Source organism: Schistocerca nitens, chromosome 8, assembly GCF_023898315.1.
Source record: "Schistocerca nitens isolate TAMUIC-IGC-003100 chromosome 8, iqSchNite1.1, whole genome shotgun sequence".
Taxonomy (NCBI): domain Eukaryota; kingdom Metazoa; phylum Arthropoda; class Insecta; order Orthoptera; family Acrididae; genus Schistocerca; species Schistocerca nitens.
The window spans coordinates 349,826,764-349,845,884 of NC_064621.1; the positions used below are offsets into that span (position 1 = coordinate 349,826,764).

Sequence of the window (19,121 nt, forward strand, 5' to 3'; positions counted from 1 at the left end):
TATTGAACATGGTGAATAAATGAAACAGAAAGATGGCACAGCAGATGTTCTTAGGAAGCACCTAGATTGTATTTAAATTTAAAACTGCAACATAAGTCTTGATTTCTGAAGTAATTATTCCCCCATAATTCCACCTGTGTGCTTAGTCTGTAAGGTTTTCAATTCTAAAACACTTTCCTCCTGAAGCCGTTTTCTAAAATACTGAAAATCTCACACATCACAATGCGGACATAATTCAGACCAGACGTCTTCTCCTTTCAGAGTCAACTGTCATATTAGATGAGATACAGAAAAGAAACCATCATACATCCATTAGAAGTTATCCAGTTATTATCAAAGTACAAAACTGTTAAGGCTTTGTGGTCACTTGCTGACAAACTGCCTGTTGACTTCTGTCTCTGGTTCTTCAGCCGACATTTGTCTGATGATTTTTCTGATGTTAAGCCAGCATAAGTGACTAGCATTGTCAAAGGTTCAGCCTCCATTGCTGCTGATGGAGTGATAGTACAGGTGGAAGAAAAAATAAAAAATAAATAAAAATAAAATTTAAAAAAATATCGTTTCACAAAGTGACAACATATACAACTTCAGTTAGATTTATAAAAGTGAGGTAATGTGTAAATAATGCAAATACAATGCAAGAAATACTGCAGAAGGGCAAAAACTGCCAAGTGTATATGTGAGAAAAAGTCTTTCGAAATCAACTGCTGCTGACAGAGGGAGGAAGCACTAGTCTGGAGAATATGTAAACAAGAGATGGAAACATTGTGAGTGATTTGCACTCCAGCTTTATAAACAAAATGCTGTTTTTAATTTAAAACAACCAGAAATGTACAAACACATGTACCCAATTTGCATAATATCCACGGAAGATGCTTTATAATAAAAGCGAAACATGTCTGGTGTAAAATTCTCTTTAATTAACTTGCAGTAAGCTTAAGACACAAAAACAAACAATAACTGAAAACCTACCACATTAGCAGAGAGAAATGTGTTTATTCAGAAACTTACAATGGTGTGATAACAGTTTGTAATGACTGTCTTGGAAAGCAAGCAACACACAATTCAGGGTCACGTCTGAAATGTATAACTGCCTAACATGTCATGTCTTGTGGAATAGCTCGTGGACTGGTGATTTGGGCAGCCAAGCAACATCCCCATGTATCAAGATCAATATTCTAGGAAACAAGTCTCTGAACATTCTCGTTGACATCCCAGCAATGTGTGCTGTAGGATTATCTTGTTGGAGCCACACTTCATGCTTTGTCCAGTCCTAAGTTCTGAAATTGAATCCATAAGAAGTAATCAAGCAATGCAAAGTAAGCGTGAGAAGTGACCAAAATATTACACCATCCTCTTCAAAACAATATGGATCATTAACACAACCTCTGTTAACTGAAAATCAATCATTCACTTTATCAGAATGCAATGGTCTTTCTTGCAGGGTTTGAGAGGTTACGATCAGAACAACAGCAGAAATTTTGTTCGTTTACATCATCACTTAAGTGGAAATTGGCCTCACCACTACACAAAAATACAGCATCTTCTGGGACACTTTGCAGGATGTTTTCACAAGACTGTTCCTGGGGTACAAAATCTGCAGGTTTAAGTTCTTAGCCAAACATGATTTTATACGAATGAAAGTGCAAGTATCTGTATAAAATTATTCTTACATTCGCCTGAGGAAGCCCAACAGCTGCAGCAAGCTTATTTTAGGTCGGTCAGACGATTATTCTCCCCCTCCCCCCCCCCCCCCCCCCAAACCATTCTTTAGGTATTCTCAACCCACTGCAAGTGTAACACACTCACGAACATTTTCGTTAAATGGAATAACGAACGTCATGTAAAAAGCTCTTTGAACTGTAATCACTGAGCAATCAACTTTGAAAAACATTTCAATTGTGTACACGTGATGAGCCGCAGAGTGAACTACAAAAAGGACTAGAAATGGCAGGATTTGAGCATGGCACACACACCACTTTTCTCTTATCCCACCACACCCCTGCTTCACCCATTGACAGCACTACAGCTGATCAAAATGTGGTGATTAAGGAAAACGCCTCACAGTGTGAATGCTTTCAGGACATTTGTGCATATACTATTAAATGGTTTAGCCTATCTTCATGAAATATAATGATAAAAACTCACGACAAGCCAACTGAAGCACCCTCAATCCCAGGTGCAATAATTTTGTGGTTCACTAATAGTAGCAGTGAATGATAGAACAAAGGCGAAAAACACACTGAGGGTTGAATATAAGCTGGAGGGAGAGTTGTGAGATAGAGCCCTTAGAATATAAAGTATGCAGTTTTATAAGTACAGATACACATAGAAAGTAAGAAAACAAACAGAGAAAATTCTAGCACATACTTCATTCACACATTCATATGAGATAATTGCTATGAGCCAATCCAATACCTCAGAATTGGAGAGCATAAAAAAGCAGATGTCCTACATGTGAGAAAACATTAAAAATTTCCAACAACACTACACAATAGGAGAAAAGGAAGAAGACTTCTTGGACAATGACAATGATGAAACATCAGTGGAATCTTAAAGTGTCTGGAAGAAATTTTATTATGTGCTTGTTTAGATTTGCAATTTTTATTATTTAATGTTCTAAATAAATTTAAACTGTTATAATGAATGGAAGCAATTTGGAATGATGTATAATAAGCAGTGATGGAGATCCAATATAGGCACAGATTCAAAATATTAAAATATCATTATGAGCACCATTAGTATCAAGAACAATGGGATTTTTGTGAAGAAAGATTAGGGTGTGTGTGTGTGTGTGTGTGTGTGTGTGTGTGTGTGTGTGTGTGTGTGGCGCTAAGATATCATACCATGATTTTTTTCCGTGTTTCTATTCCATAACACAGAGCACCATCGATGTCTCTGCCCAGACAAATGGGACAGGTTTCAAGAAGTGCAGCCACACACTTTTCATAGTACAGTCACAGTCAGCAGGTGTCTGTGGCCACATTGTTATAACAAGGTAGCTGTAGTACTGCAGTAGATCTTTCAATCTGCCCTCCCCCCCCCCCTCCCCACCCCAATACATTAACATTCAGCAAACGAAATACACTACCTGATCTTGGGATCGTGCCAGGCATGGAGGGCCCAACCGACATTTTGGGAGATTCTCACACATTCACGCAGCAGTTGTCATTGATACACAATGTGCCTACTAAGTGATGTGTATCACCTATTCATAAGCAAATGTGTTTCCTGCCAAGAGTAAGTGAAGTGTTATTTTACAACAAACTGATTCTCTCTCTCTTGCTAATTATTTGACATTAACATAAAGGCAATTATGTCACACCTATAAAGTATACTCTACATGTGGGTATGTACTCTATTTGAACAAATCTCAGTTTTATTTACACTCATATATCTATATATACTCCACACTGAGATCAAGAACTGTCTGTCATTTCCCTGTATTTCTGATGTTTTCACGTAAGATTTGTCTCTTCAGTTTCTCTACATGGGTTGGCATTGTGAATGAGAGATATGACACAGCTTACAGATGCAAGTAATTAATCCTATTTTTGGTCTTTTCATTTCTAGTATTTCTTTAACTATTACATCAATTAGGAAATTTGCAGTGAACCAAATTGCCAGCATCTTCAGTATGAAAAACTGGCAAGGACCAGATAGAAAAAAGTTGATAACATGGAATGAACACAAAAGTAAAGCTGTGGGTAAGAACCTCTGTTTAATGAACTGCAAAATCTGATCTTAGCTCTCTTTCTCCTTTTACATTCTGTGATGAGGTACTTGCCTAATAGGATTTTCTTACATATATAACTGAACAGGGAGGGAGGGGGAGATGGAGGGGGAGAGTTGCACCACTTTACATTAAAAGTACTGACCCAGTCTCTTTTAGCTACTACAAAATAAAGTATTGTGAAATTTGAAGGATTTTAAAAATGTTGCCAGGTACGGCAGAGTGAAAGATTATTGAAGAGTGTATTTGTTTAAGTTTGTGTAGCCTCAGTATGTAGCTGGAAGTAATTCGAGGTCTCAAGTGTTGCTGTAGATCCCATTCATGGTTTTCTTCCCTAATCTAAATTGAAGCAGCTGAGCCCAGTTTGACATTTACAAAAATCCTTTCTGTTCATAGAAAAGGCACATAAAATCATAACCTTGAACTATAATGGTTATTTGGACAGTGATCGACATTATCATGTAGCATGGGAAGTAGTTGAGGGAACGAAACAATGATTACACTGACTGAGGTACTAGCTCAGCGTGCTTCGCAAATTGAGAAAAGCAACTGAAAATCCCAGAAATGTGTAATTTGTTCCGTAACAAGATTTCCTGTGGCAAAAAAATCAAAACTACTGGCATTTATCATCAATTTTGTGTTGCATATGAACCTCATGTGATGAGTGATATCGGAGTGCATCAATGGTGGCACTACTTTAAGAATGGAAAAACAAATGTTAATGTTCATAATACCAGACTATAAGGAAATAACTTATCCCAATTGTGACGGATTTTGAAATAAAACAAAGAAGTTTACATCATTGGATTCTGCCTACCACTGTCATTTTGCTTTATTTGTTGTACTATTGTACAATTTCACCCACAGGCATTTTCCACTATCTTGATTGAAACTGAGTGAATGATATTTGTAACATGAAATTACCCAATTATCAACCACCTCATAATACGTTAACGCCAACATTAAGTTTGGAATTAACAATCATTTGATTTTAAAACATTAGCATTCATAAATAAAGCTACTAAGAATAAAACATATTTTCATTATTGATAATTTCAAGAACAAAAAGAGCAAATCATACAGCCGTAAACATATTTGAAAATGTTTGCTCATTTCGCAAATGAATTAAATGAGCCAAAAAATATGAAATTTTTTAAAAATTTAAGTCAATTTTATTTGGTAACTACTCTTGCACTAGAAATTACAGTATAAATTCAATTATTATGTTCCAGGTCATAATCAGTAATCGCAAATAAGGATAATAAAAAATGCAACTAATTAACTAATTGAAAAGTTTAAGTGCTTGCAAAATCTGCATTACTTGTATTTTGTACAGTAATACACAAATTTAAAAGTGTAATTAACATTCACTGACCATTTACATTTACATTTACATGTGTAGTCTTACAAAGGTCCACACTTTTTTTGCTCACAATTTGTAATGAAGTGCACAAACCTTGGGAACATGCCGTTATGCCAAGAGAAAATAGATGCGGACTAACAGCCAGATAGTCAGCATAAAATTCCTGGACTTCCCTCACAACTTCTTGATCATCTGCTTCAGCCAATGTCTTTATGTCAGCTTTTGCTATAATATTGCTGAAATCTGAGAGCAAAATAAGATTTTTTATTTTTCAGTTTGACTAAGACTTGAAAATATTACAACTCGTTACAGTTTAAGTGCTACAAACAGACCTCAAAACTTCATACAGTGAAAATTGGTACTCTCTGTGTGGAGTAACAAACTGGAAGCAATTTACCTAGCATCCAAAGAGAATATTTGAGAGTGTAAAATATTTAGAAAAATGTAATTGTGATAAAATAAGCTTTTAGCCACTATGGGATTAAATATAAAAAGAAAATTCTGAAATATTGAAGGAATGTGAATTACAATGCTGTAAGAAAGGATTGTGAGGTCACTAGACACAGCACAAGGCTGGACAGGGGAAAGATGAGAAAGAAACTGGCCAAGGTCTTTTCAAACAAACCATCCCTCCATTTGCTGTAAGTGACTTAGGAAACTTGTGGAAAAAATTTATATCTGGACAGTAGGATGCAGACTCAAACTTCCATCCTCTTGAATGAGAGTCCTGTGTCATGTACCACCTCTTTTGGTAATGCTGTAAGAATAATCAAACTTATCTGGTACATATTTTTATTTAGTGAAATACAGTGTCCAGTACATACTGTTCTGATTTCAGGAGATCTTTCTCATTATTTTTATGGGTTACTGAACTGTTTGTGTGGAGTAGTGTGAGTAGGAGTTTGATAGGGCATCTCTCTCTGACACACAGTTTTGGAATTTTATTATCAAGCAAGATACTTATACCTTGGAGGTGAAACTACCCACCAATGCACCAATGCTATCAAAACCAAGAGTGTGATGCCAAAATAATATGACAGCAAGTTAAAGAGCCCAATATTCAATACCCAGCATCAATCTAAAACTAGTGTGGAGCACTGTATGTGACTTCCTGAGACAGAACCGAAATGCCTAATCTTTGGGTGCATCCCTTTTGAAAGTACAGGTACAGTGAACTCCCTTGGACAAGTCACAAATATTTCAGTTTTTGGTTGCAACTGCTACAAGAAAAAAAAAGATTATAGATGAATTACTACACATGAAAAATGGAACTAAAAAGGTCTACATGTAGCAAGGGTGGAACAAAGAAAATAAGAGATAAGAAGAAGCTGACACTCACAAGTAACACATTGAATAAGCACATGCAACATCACAGCAAGTATCAGCCACTAGTAGCAGAACATGACAAATGTATCTCAAGTGCTGTAAGCAAGCAATTAGAATATCTGTAGCAGGTGATAATAGCGATAATAATACTTGGTCTAGTAAAGCTTATAGATGTGTGTACTGAGTAATATTTTGGACAAGTATTTGTGAGGCTAGGATAGTAAAATCAAGCCATTAATACCAATAAATGAAAGTGAACGTGATAACATGTCAGACTGGAAGGAGTTTCAAAAGGGCAACATAAGTAATACGAAATTTCCGTTATCAAACAGTAAGTTGGACAAAGGCATGGGAAATATGGACACAATCCAAATGGTAATGCAAGAAGGTGTAGGGGGAGTCATGACAGCAGTGAAGGCAAGTATGCAGAACTGCCAAAGACAGAGTTAGGTAATAACTTCGATTTAGTAAAAATGATGTCAGCAATTAATTTATCAATAGAAGAAATGAAACTGTCACACAAAAAGCAAGCAAATAATACAAAAAAATTGTGAAACAGCAGTCTAGAATGTAGGATGAAAGAAATGAAAGTCAAACAAAAGGTGAGAGGGAAAAATTGAAGAACTAAAATGGAGGTGAAACTGGAAATTCAAGAAATAAATGACATTCGAAAAAAGGCTGAGCTTTGAGGACATGTTCAAAAGGTGGAAAGTAAGACTAGATATAGAAATAAAATTGGCACATGGGAAAAAAAATAGAAAACTGACCATGAAAGAAAGTCACAGGACATTACAAAACAATATCTAAATGGCTAGAAAATGTAGAAGGGCAGGTGCAGATACATATGAATAAGCAAAAATGGTCACATTAGAAGTAGCACAGGTACAACAGGAAGTCTGCATCATTAGTCAAGTAGTAGACAAGATAAAACACACAAAGAAATAAATTGTAGAATAAGCAGTACATAATATTACACCAGGAAGGAAATTCAGTTGGTGGACATCCAGCAACAAATACTAAAAATGACCTTTAAGCAGAATTCATACACAGCAGCAAATTTACCAAGTTCCATCTGAAAGAGAGAGCATTGTTGGAAAGTACTTGAAAGAATTACTTTCTAGATGTGTAAGATGATAAATGAAACACAGTGTGCTGGGTAGTAGTGCACGAACTCCCCTATAAAGTACACAACCATCAAACAGGCATGATAAGGGTAGCAGTGGAATAAGAATGTATAGTATGCACACCAACTGAACTCAAAATATTCAGCTAACAGGCAAGGACATAGAAATGGAGGAAAAAGAAATTATAGCAGTGATGCAGGGAAGACGCATGAAGAGACAGCCAGCCACATTAAACCAAGTCTTCGGCAGAGGACAGCAAGAAAGATTCCACTGCAAAGCAGAAAGGAATCGTGACAGTGGCCTGCACTAACACAGAAAAACAGGCAATAATAAGGGAGCAAGGAATCACAAGTGTGACAGATTTCCTTCTAAATACAGTGAAGTGCAGAACATGGACAAAGGAGAAAAATAGTGTGGTAAGAGCAAAGAAGAATATGAAGACTGGAAGATGAGAGTGCGCATGAATCAACCACCAAAAGAGAATACATGAAACTTCCACTAGTTTCTGGAACAAAATCTGTAGAGCCATAAGCAGTTGCTAGCATGCCATCAGTTTACGCCATCAGAATAGGAGAAATAAATCGCTGAATAGAGTAACTTATTAGAAGAATAAACTATAACAAAGAATAATGTGGAAGTTATTCAAATTATTAAAGTTAACAAAACTTGTGATATTCGGAATTTCAGCTTTGTGTAGTAGCAAATAGTGTAAATAATGAAGTGTTTAAGACAAGAATGTAAGTTACAAGTTTACCAGTTACTTGTTTTCAAAATAGAAGGTGCTGTTGGTGAGTTATGGGAAACACATAAAATATCATGAGTTATTAGAATTTGAAATTAAAAAAAAAGAGTTGTAATGCATGGACACAGTCATCCTGCCATATTTAGAAGAATAAGTTATTGTTGATTCACAGTGGTTGACGATGAAGGAAGAGATTTGGGAACAACAAAGTGAAATAATGTGGAAAAAAAATAAGTATTAAGAAAGAACAGACTTTGGAAGAAATGAAGTGAGATGACCTTGAAAAGAAAGAGAAAGAATAATCATATCCTTTTTATGAGAACAAAACATTGAAACACATAAATATATTTATGTTGTATCCACCAAGTAGCTAAATATGCAGATGGGAAGGAAAAGATAATATGCTGAAGGAGAGAATGAGCAAAACATTGAAAAAAAAATAAAAATGATTTCTGTCAAAGTACATAGGCGTCATAAAAGTGACTTATTAAAAAAGAAAAAAATTATACACACTGTATCTGTGTACCACATTACAATAAACTACAGATGCGTACAGAAGCAACTGAGAAAAACTGGAACACATAGTAGCTGCAAAGAAATAATGAAAGGATGCAGGCAGAACAGTGGTTCATTATTTCTCAGCACATATAAGGAATGCTACAAGAAAACTGAACCTAAATAATAGAACAATGAAGCTGGTAGAATACCAAAAGTGACTCGAAATTGATTGTGAAAATACAGAGAACATAATAAAATGGTATTATATGAGGGAGATGTGCCCAAAGACAGTAATGATGAGTAGGTTCGCTGGTTTGTTTGTTTGGAGAGTAAAGGAACCAAACTAAAGGGTCGTCAGTCCTTTTTTCCACATTCAAGCAGGTCGTGGAGTAAACCATTTCCCAAAAGAGTCTGGGACAGTAAAAAAGAAGATAACTAACTGGGAACTACGCTGAAAGAGAGAACAAAAGAACCAATACAAAAGGGGAAAACAAGCACAAAATGGAAAAAAGTGGTAGACGGTATTAAAATAATGCAGCAGATGGAATGGACTAGCTGATTGCAAGAGTAAGAAAAGGATGAGCTAGCCACTCAGCAACACACTAAAATCTCCAGCCTAAAAGACAAGGCTAGAGAAACACTTACAGGGAAAAAACTACGACCAAGGTGAACAAACAGCAAAGAAACAGTGAGGAAGAGTTAAAAGGGCGGGAGGGTGAAGGCCTGGGAGAGAAAGCCAGATGGCCACCCTTAGCTTGTGTGATAAAAAAAAACTCCTTCACAAATAAAACGTAAAACTAGAGCAGCCATTGAGGCATAGTCTCCTAACACCGTAGGCAGTGTAGCAGGAAGATTAAAAGTCCACCTCAGGGAGGCTAAAATTGGGCAGTCCAACAAGATGTGGGCAACTGTCAAGTGCAAATCACAGTTACACTAAGGTGGGTTCTCACAACAGAGCTGGTGACCATGAATCAGCCAAGTACGGGCAATGCGGAGCTGGCAAAGGACAACAGAGTTCCTGCTAGTGGTTCGCACGGAAGACCTCCACACACTCAATGTTTTTTTGATAATATGTAGTTTATTTGGTGTACTGAGGGTGTGCCATTCAGTATCCCAGATCCGAAAACTATATGGTGTAAGACCGATCAGAGATCAGTCTCCAGCATGCCGATCTCCAGAGTTGGTTTACCGGTACCTGTTTGACCAGCTTGTCAGCAGCTTTATTTTCCAGGATTCTGATGTCCAGGGGTCCAAATGAAGGCCACTGAATGTCAACATTTTTTGAAGGCAGAAAAACACTCCTGGGTAGTCATTACCAAAGGATGGTGAGGTAAGCACTGGTTGAGAGCTTGAAGGCTGCTTAAGGAGTCACTACAGATGAGGAAGGATTCACCTGTGCAGGAGAGTATATGCTCAGCAGCATGATGGATGGCTACCAACTCTGCAGTGAGAACACTGCAGCTATCCAACAAGGAGTGCTGTTCAGTGGGTCCAGCATGAGCATAAGCTAAGGCAATGAGACCATCAGCCATCAGTGTAGACTATTTCCGAGCCCTGGAACTTGCTAAGAATGGAGAACAATTTGCGGCAGAGGGCATCAGGGCGAACAGAGTCTTTGGGGGCACACATACGTCCAGACAAAGCTGTGGCCGTGACACCAACCAAGGAGGTTGTGAGTGAGTGGACCCAGAGGAAAGGTGGCTGAGGGGAAGACTCAGTTTCAGTGAGAAGGGACTGGACAAGGACTGCAATCAGAATTCTCAATCTGGGCCACCACTGTGGGAGATGAATCACTGTGTTAGGGGAAAGGAGACGATAATTTGGAGGGTGAGGCAAACTACGGATGTAGGCAGTATAATGCACAAGCAGTTGTCGCCTGATCCACAATGGAGGAACCCAGCTTCCAGGAGGAGGCTGTTCACTGGGCTCGTTCTGAAAGTGCCTGTTAAAGTGTCAAACTCTACAGTTGTATTCAGGGTCCAGCACCCACAATAGTGAGGGCAATGTTGAACAATACGCCACACTCCCGTAGTAAAGAACAAGCGATTAACCATTCAGCTGCGGCAACAATGGTAGTAGTGATGATCTGATCACCTCTTTGATTTATAGTAGACATTAACACATTCCTCTTTTACAGAAATTTTTTTTTAATATAGGCAGTACGGATTATATATTCTCTCTACTTCATCCATTTAGTGTCTCACTTTCTAATTTAATTCCTTCTGCATCACCTTATTTAATTAGGCTACATTCCATTACCCATGGTTACTTTGGTTGTTGTTCATCTTATAACATCTTTTCAAGAAGCTATCCATGCTGCTCAAGTGCTCTTCCAAGCCCTTAGCTATCTGTGACAGAATTACAATGTCATTGGCAAATCTGAAAGTTTTCATATTTTGTGCCTGACCTTCAATTCCTTCCCCTATTTTTTTCTTTGGGTTCTTTCACTGCTTGCTCACTGTCCAGTCTGAATAACATTTGGGTAGGCTACAACTATATCTCACTTCCTTCTCGACCGCTGTTTATGGTTCATGCCTGGTTTCTGTTCATGTTGTAAATAGCCTTTCCCTAGAAGTATTTTATCCCTGCTATCCTCAGAATTTCAAAGAATGTATGCCAGTCGACATTGTCATAAGCTTTCTCCAAATCCATGAATACTATAAAAGTAATTTTGCCTTTCTTCTGCCTGCCTTTTAATATAAGTCACAGCATCAGTATTACTCTGTGCATTCCTAAATTTCTCTGGATCATCTGGTCTTCCCCAAGGTTGGCACCTTTCTGTTTTTCTATTATTCTGTCTCGAATTAGTTTCAGAATTTTTCAACCAGAACTTTTAACTGATGGTTTGTTAGTATTCACACTCGTCAGCACCTGCCTTCTTTGGAATTTCAATTATTACTTTCTTCTTTAAGTCAGGTTTTTTTCACATTATGTTGTGGTTGACTCTTCCAAGGATCTCAATATTTCTGAGATAATGTCATTTACTCCAAGCAACTTGTTTCCTCTTAGACCTTTCACTGTTCTGTCACATTCTTCTTACAGTATTGTATACCCCAACTCATTTTTCATCTATTCCCCCTTCCGTTTCTATGATATTCCTTTAAGTTCACTTCCCTTATACAGGATGGGGCAGTTGAAACAGCTTTGGGAAACATATAGGAAACTACACATCAGATTACAAAAAAGGCTGTAATAACAGTTGTTCCTCTCGAAGCGGGACATCCAATGACACTACAGTCGATGCTCCTGCTCCACCTCCAGGAGGTGTGATGGGTGTCCGATTTGAAATCTTCAATAGGAACTCCCAATTTTTATGGCAAATTCAGATTCTCTGGGGAAAATACATAACTTCTGTATGGGGCAATTTTATTGTTGTGTGATAGATGGTGCTGTAATCAACACAAATCAGAATAGGTTACAATTCATTGAAACACGATAGTATCTCAGGAAATTACCCAATAGATTAGGATCCCAGTACAGTAGAAGGGCAGTATTCTTACATTTTGTAATGCAACATGGGTGTTTTATAGCAAATTAATGTGATTCTTGAGAACATAATACATTACATTGTCCACATTATTGGTACAATAACTCACTGATGGTGTCAAAGCAGAAAACTGTTAGAATAGGTTATCAGCTTGTTTATCAATGCAGTAACAACTACATTAGTGTTACCCAGGAACAACGATGTTGATGTAGTAGACTTTTGTTTCCTTCAGTGTCTTTTTTAATGAGTCCCCTCTTGCCTCTCACCCTCAGGGTGCTTGTATTGGCTGAGTCCCATTGACTCTCACCATCGGGGTGCTGGTCTAAGGTGCATCCCCTTGCCTCTCACAAATCTTCATGTTTTACTCAAGCAAATAATGTTTGAAATGGTGCCTGCTCACAGAAGTATACTTCACAACCTTATTTCTGAAAGTAAATCCTACATCTCAAAGTTTTTCTTCACTAATATTTGCACATTCAGTGATAATTCCCAGCCACAAATTTGCACAGGTTGTTGGAATGTCTGGGTAACATTTCTCCTTTAGCATTCCCCATAGGAAAAAAAAAAAAAAAAAAAAAAAAAAAAAAATCTGGAGGTGTCATGGTGCCGGCCACTCATGAGGGCCTCCACATCCAAGCCATTGGCCAGGATAGTTTTGATTCAGAACTTCACAAGATGTCCACAAATAATGTGCTTGATAGCTATCATCTTGAAACAACATATCCATTCTTGTTTAAAGTGGGACATCTTCCAGAAGTATTGGAAAAATATTATCTAAAATGTCGCCATTCACATTACTGTCTATAAAGCATGGGCCAATTATCAGAGACCTATTACAGTACTCCAGGGGTGTTGAAGCTCAAATTCACTTAACCGGTGGGGACTCCCCACTTCCCCATAATGCATATTGTGCCGATTCACATGAATACGATTCGTAAACGTTGCTTCATCAGATAAAACACCTGTGAATGAAAATCATCACTGGCTGCTAGTTTTTGTATTGAAATGCAAAAGTTCAAGCGGCTTTGAAAGTTGCCCCCTTCTACTAAGGTTTGATGCAATGGGTGGTATATGTGTTCATGCACTTTGCTGCGAAATTCCTGCAACTCGTGCAATTTCCCTCGAACTATTTGAGGATGTACAGCAGTTAGAGCCAAAACATCCACTCAGCATTTTCGTTCACCATAGGCTGTGATCGGATTCTTCGTGTGGGTTGAACACTTACAGTAGCAGTAAAAATTGGCTAATATTGCAAAATGTTGCTGCTGAAAGAAATTCCTCTCTGGGAACAGGTTCGCATACCATCGACAAGCTTCTCCTACATGCCTATTTGACACACAGTATGAAGCAACAATGTCCACCCCTCTGCAATCGTCAACATTGTTGCACAAGTAGGAAGTGAGCCGCAACAACTTCACACTGCTGTTTCCTTATCCATAATTCGTGGTGTAGCCACAGTTGTGCTCAACACAATGGAACTATATCCTTGTACCTAGGTGTTGCAGAAACAGTGAGTCCGACCATGGACTGTGAAGCATGTTCGCCATCTGTGCATAACAGATGGCTATTTGAATGGTAAAAAATGTTTAGCAGACAATACATACTGAACATTCCCTTACAAAAGTTACACATTTTTTTCTGGAGAATCCGCAATAAAAATTGGGGGCTCCTATTGAAGATTTCAAATTTGACTGCTCTTCCACCCCCCGAGAGTGGAGCAGGGGGTCGAGTTTAGTGTCATTGGATGTTCCCTTCCAAGATGAAGTCCCAGTTATTTCCGCAAACAATTCAACCACCAAACCTTTGTGTGTGTGTGTGTGTGTGTGTGTGTGTGTGTGTGTGTGTGTGTGTGTGTGTAATTTTCCTTCAACTTTCAGCTTTCCCTTCTTTGCTTGGTACTGGCTTGCCAACTGAGCTGCTCTTCTTCTTCTTCTTCTTCTTCTTTTTTTTTCCCCCGCCACTCTACATTTTTCTGCAGGCAGCATTTATCTTTCCCTTGATTAGGCTTGCTTCTAGTCTTGACATTGTCCTCTTAGCCATTCCTGTTTAGCTTTTTGCACTTCTTGTCAATCTCCTTTATTAATCTGTATTCCCTTTTGTCCATTTCATTGCCTGTATTTTTATATTTTCTTCTTTTGTCAATTACATTCAATTTCTCAAGCATTATCCAAATTTTTCAAACAGGCAGTCTATGTTCTCCTGTTTTTCCTTATCTTCCTTTTCCAACTATTCTGCTATCAAATTCTCTCTGAATAACTTCTTACATTTCATCATACATTTTTTCACACTCTTCTTCATCTACGGAGCTAGTTGGCATATAAACTTTTACAATGGTAGTGTTGTTCACTACACTATTCATAGTAGTTTAACTGCATTCCTATTTTCTTATTCATTATTAGGTTATTCCTGAATTACTTCTATTTGATTTTGTATTCATAACCCCGTATTCACCTGACTGCAAACTCTATTCATCCTGGGACCAAACTTCACTAATTCCAAATGCATCTAACTTCGATCTATTCATTTCTCTTTTTGAATTTTCTAACCTACCTGCCCAATTAATGGATCTAGCATTCCACATTCTGATCCATAGAATGACAGTTTATTTTCCTAATGACATCTCTTTAAGAGTCCCTACCAGATGACCTGAATGGAAGACTGTTTTGCCTCCAGATTTTACCACAGAGGATATCATCATTTGAACATACATTAGATACACAGGCTCTTGGCAAATGTAACAGCTGTAGTTTCCCCTTGCTTTCAGCTATTCACACTACCAGCGTAGCACGGCCATGTCAGCTAGCATTACAGGACCAAATAAATAAATCAGCCAGACTCCCCTCCCTGCAGCTACTGAAAAGGCTGCCACTTCATTTCAGGAAACATATGTTTACCTGGCATCTCCAGGGGTATCCCTCCAATACAGTTGCACCTACAATATGGCCATCCCGCCTCAGTTAGGTCTATTGCTGGTGGGGATGGAATACAACTAAAGAATGCACAATATATAGGCCTAGCCTATAAAAGAAAGATGGGAAGAACAGTTCTAAACTGCTTTTCAGTGCCTTCTGGATTACAGTAGTCCAGATAAAATCTGATTTGAAAATTATATGATATTCCACATTTCCATAATAAGCAGATCAATGAACAATATAACAGTTTCAGAAATAACACATTTAGAAGCAATTATGTAGCTTTGGCTGCTGACTTGAAGTAGGGGCCTATATAATATTTGGATTCAGAGCAATTTGCTTTCCAATGCAAAATCCAGAAACTGATGGTACAGTCATCTTCCTGCAGGAAAGTATAGTCTTAATTTGTTCATATGTCATGTCTTACATAATGCAACAAACTAAACTGATCTACATTCCTGTCTCAAAATAAAATGAGGAAACGTTGTTTACTTTACAAAAGGGCAGTCATCCTCTGCAGACATAGTTTTACTGTTGAAAGCAAATAGTTCTCAATATTGATAAATAAACAACGAAGATCGTTTCATCAAAACAATGTACTTACAAATGTAATAAGCGCCGTACTGCGGATTTCTAAGCTCTCTTTCAAGAAATGAAAGGTTTTCTTTCGTTGGTCGGATAAATACTATACACTTCAAGTGTCTCATTGGTTCATAGGCGCTTCCGGAATCAATCCTTTCGAATAGGTACACCTCTTTCCTTAGTACCTCCGACTGCCCGAATACCATGCTCACGATTCCAGTCTGGGAACATATATACGACAACAGAGGTAAGCTCCAAAAGTAAGTAGCCGATTATTCAATGTTTACCAAACGCCAGTAAATATACCGTGTGTTTGTCCATCAGAAGTATTTTCATTCCTGGGCCACTCTCTTCTGTCATTCGCGTAATGTATAGCCTAACAGCTGCAACAACGTTCATTTTTATTAAATTATTAGAATTATATACTTCTATACAAGAAACTACGAACTCAACATCATCACAGCTCATAACATCCGCTCCCACTCACGATCTGTCATTATTGTTGATATCGCTGAAGACCTTTGAGGCGGTAGAAGTGCTTTGGCTGGGCATATATTGACATATAAAAATACGCTTCCATAAGTTTCCGTTTTCCGAAGGATAATATAAAGTTAATATTGAGCCACATGCAAGAAAATGTGGTAGACATTCAAGTGTTGCTGTATTTATATTCATGTGAGGTAAGAAAAGAATTTGTTTTATTGTTTCTAGCACAATACTTCCGTGCTGCGTGTTTACAAAGGCGCCCTCTAAGTAATGTTTTTAATACCAACGTGCATTATTCGGCTAGTGTTACTTGAATGTAATTATTTTATTGGTCACAGGTAGTACTGTTTGCCAGGTAGGAAAGTACCATTTCCCACTGCAAAATATCTTTTCTTTTTTTTTTAAGGTGCAGTAACAGCTCTACTTCTTTTAACTGAAGATTATTGAATATGGATGGTCAGCAAGTGTGTAACGATTCGAAGCTGTACAAAAAATCCGCATCGAAAGAAGAGAAGAAAAACAACGTATTGCAACTGTGGGGAAACGAACGTACAATGAATTTAAACCCACTCATCTTGGAAAACATACGAACTTCGTATTACTTTAAAGTGAATCTTCGCAAGTTGAAAACGTACCACGAAGTCGTCGATGAAATTTATTACAGAGTTGGTCACCTAGAACCGTGGGAAAAAGGAAGCCGAAACACGACTGGGTTAACGGCACTGTGTGGCGGTGTTAGAGGGGTTGGTGCGGGAGGGATTGTATCATCAGCTTACTGCTTACTGTATAAAATGTTTACGTTAAAAATGACTCGAAAACAGGTCAATGGTTTGATTACTCACCCTGATTCCCCTTATATTAGAGGTTTAGGTTTTATGTATATTAGATACACACAGCCTCCACAAGACTTATGGGAATGGTTCGAGCCATTTTTAAACGACAAGGAAGAAATTGATGTCAAGGCAGGAGGGGGTCACGTCATGACAATAGGAGATATGTTAAAAAGATTTCTGACAAAACTGCAATGGTTTTCCACATTCTTTCCACGAATTCCGCAACCAATACAACAGACGATCGATAGGAAATTACCGGTACTGACGACAAGGACACGAAACGAATTTCGAGGCAATGGAACAACTCGGCGTAATTCTTTTAAGGAATATCATACAGCTGCAAAACCAGAAAAGGAAAAGACCGGCATTTCCTCGAATTCGTGTAATTCAGAAAAAGAAAGTTCAGCTAGTTCCAAGAAAAGGCGACATTCATTTGAATACAACGTCCAGAACACAAATAGAAGAGCAAAGGAAAGAAGGTGTAATTAATACTGTATAAATTAATGAAAAATTTTGCTGTCACATTTCGTTGCACTGTGAACATGTAAAGGGCTCATTTGACAATTTAAAGACATATATCTGGGAATGACCAAGTGAATTACATGCGCTCGATATTGAAAGTAAATAGAACCATATTCTTGAAAGCCTAAAGAAAATAAGTGTTGTCACTGTAGACTGTAGTGTGGATTTAATTCCCGTACTAGGAAATTGTGTTGGGTTTTTTTTTTTTTCAAATATTTGTAGAGAAATAATGCTGTTGGCTGAAGCCAGAACATGAGATTGTAAGTTTTTTTGCAATAAATATCTGACTCATTGAAAGCGCCGGTATACAACTTTGTTTTAAGCAAGTGTGGACTTTTTTGTTCTAACAAACAATGCAAATGCAGATTGGGAGATAAGAGATGTTACCGCAAATAGGTTATTCAGAATTGTGTTCTTTGTATGGTGCTTCAAATATGCTGTAGTCTTTATAACGTTACACCTACAAACCTATATAGCGCTCATCCTTCCCAGGTCCTCATTTTGGTATCTTGGATGCATAAACTCGTCAGGCAAAATATTAAATATCTCACGTATTTACTACGGCCAAAATGAGATAATTGCTCCCACAGGTACTGCTGAGTGCTTCAAACACTAACGGCACATTTATTACAATCTTTTGGCAATTTTTAAGTCTTCCTGTAACAGCTATTAGGCCCTATGTGTTACCTATTAGTTCGCACGTGGAGTAAAAACAATCAGCGCATTTGCCAACAAGACATGTTACCATGTATCCATATCTAATATTTTGAACTGTGTTTGAAAATTCAGTCCATATCGTAGCTGTACACAAAATAACAACGCATTTATGCCGTGTGCTATGACATTCAGCGTTATCTGTGCTTAATTTTGTTCATAAAATGCTGAACAGGAGGGGATGAAGAACTTCAAAATTTCCTAGCACGACTGAATTACGAGGGACTGTGAATGTATTTTCCGACATCGTGAATTACGTTTAGTAAGCTCTACATTATATTTACCCTACAAAGTGGTACATAAGTTTTATTGTTAAACTGGAATCTGATTCATACCGGTATGTATTCAGACGACAATTAGGACAAAAAATATGTTTCATTGTTCGGATACGTGTATGAACGCCCGGTCAACAGAAGAAACATTGAATCCGAGTACTGCTATCTATGCGAATCTTGAGCTTCTACCGGTGTACGTTGAAAATGACGGAGGGCTCACAGTCGAAACATTGGAGGCTGTAGATGGTAGTACTCGGCTACATTTTCATTAGGTCATTTAACACTCCGTCTGTCACAATCGACCCGACAGGCACAGCTGACATGTTTATATGCTCCCCTCTCCCGGGTGGTGTGGGCTTTCTCCGCCGCTATAGTACCTTCCTATCTTCAGGTGCTGTTTACAGCATGCATCACCAGTTTGGATGCTATCTTTGTGGAGAGCCTGTGTGACATTCATAGCCACTCAAGTTTGTTACACCCGATTACATCTCACTTACGAGGCAATGGAACAACTCGGCGTAATT

General features: G+C 37.9%; 2 protein-coding genes across 3 annotated transcripts in view; one reads left to right on the forward strand and one right to left on the reverse strand.

The window, feature by feature from the left end:
* Positions 1-16,275, reverse strand: part of LOC126198447 (vacuolar protein sorting-associated protein 45) — a 124,451-nt gene extending 108,176 nt beyond the window's left edge. For both annotated transcript variants that reach the window (XM_049934773.1, XM_049934774.1), the window contains exons 1-3: positions 16,074-16,275; positions 15,790-15,988; positions 5,190-5,339 (exon numbers count right to left, since the gene is read on the reverse strand). In XM_049934773.1, the coding sequence (XP_049790730.1) occupies positions 5,190-5,339; positions 15,790-15,988; positions 16,074-16,235 (511 nt within the window). In that variant the 5' untranslated portion in view covers positions 16,236-16,275. The remainder of the gene's footprint in view (positions 1-5,189; positions 5,340-15,789; positions 15,989-16,073) is intronic.
* Positions 16,276-16,407: 132 nt separating this feature from the next.
* On the forward strand, positions 16,408-17,575 carry LOC126199560 (pre-mRNA-splicing factor 38B-like). Its single transcript, XM_049936481.1, has 2 exons — positions 16,408-16,447; positions 16,660-17,575. Exon 2 carries the CDS (start codon positions 16,703-16,705, stop codon positions 17,573-17,575), a length of 873 nt encoding a protein of 290 aa, XP_049792438.1. The 5' UTR covers positions 16,408-16,447; positions 16,660-16,702.
* The last annotated feature ends 1,546 nt before the right edge of the window (positions 17,576-19,121 follow it).

Excerpts from the sequence above, each read along its gene's own strand:
- LOC126199560 (XM_049936481.1), top strand. The coding sequence starts at position 16,703 with ATGGATGGTCAGCAAGTGTGTAACGATTCGAAGCTGTACAAAAAATCC.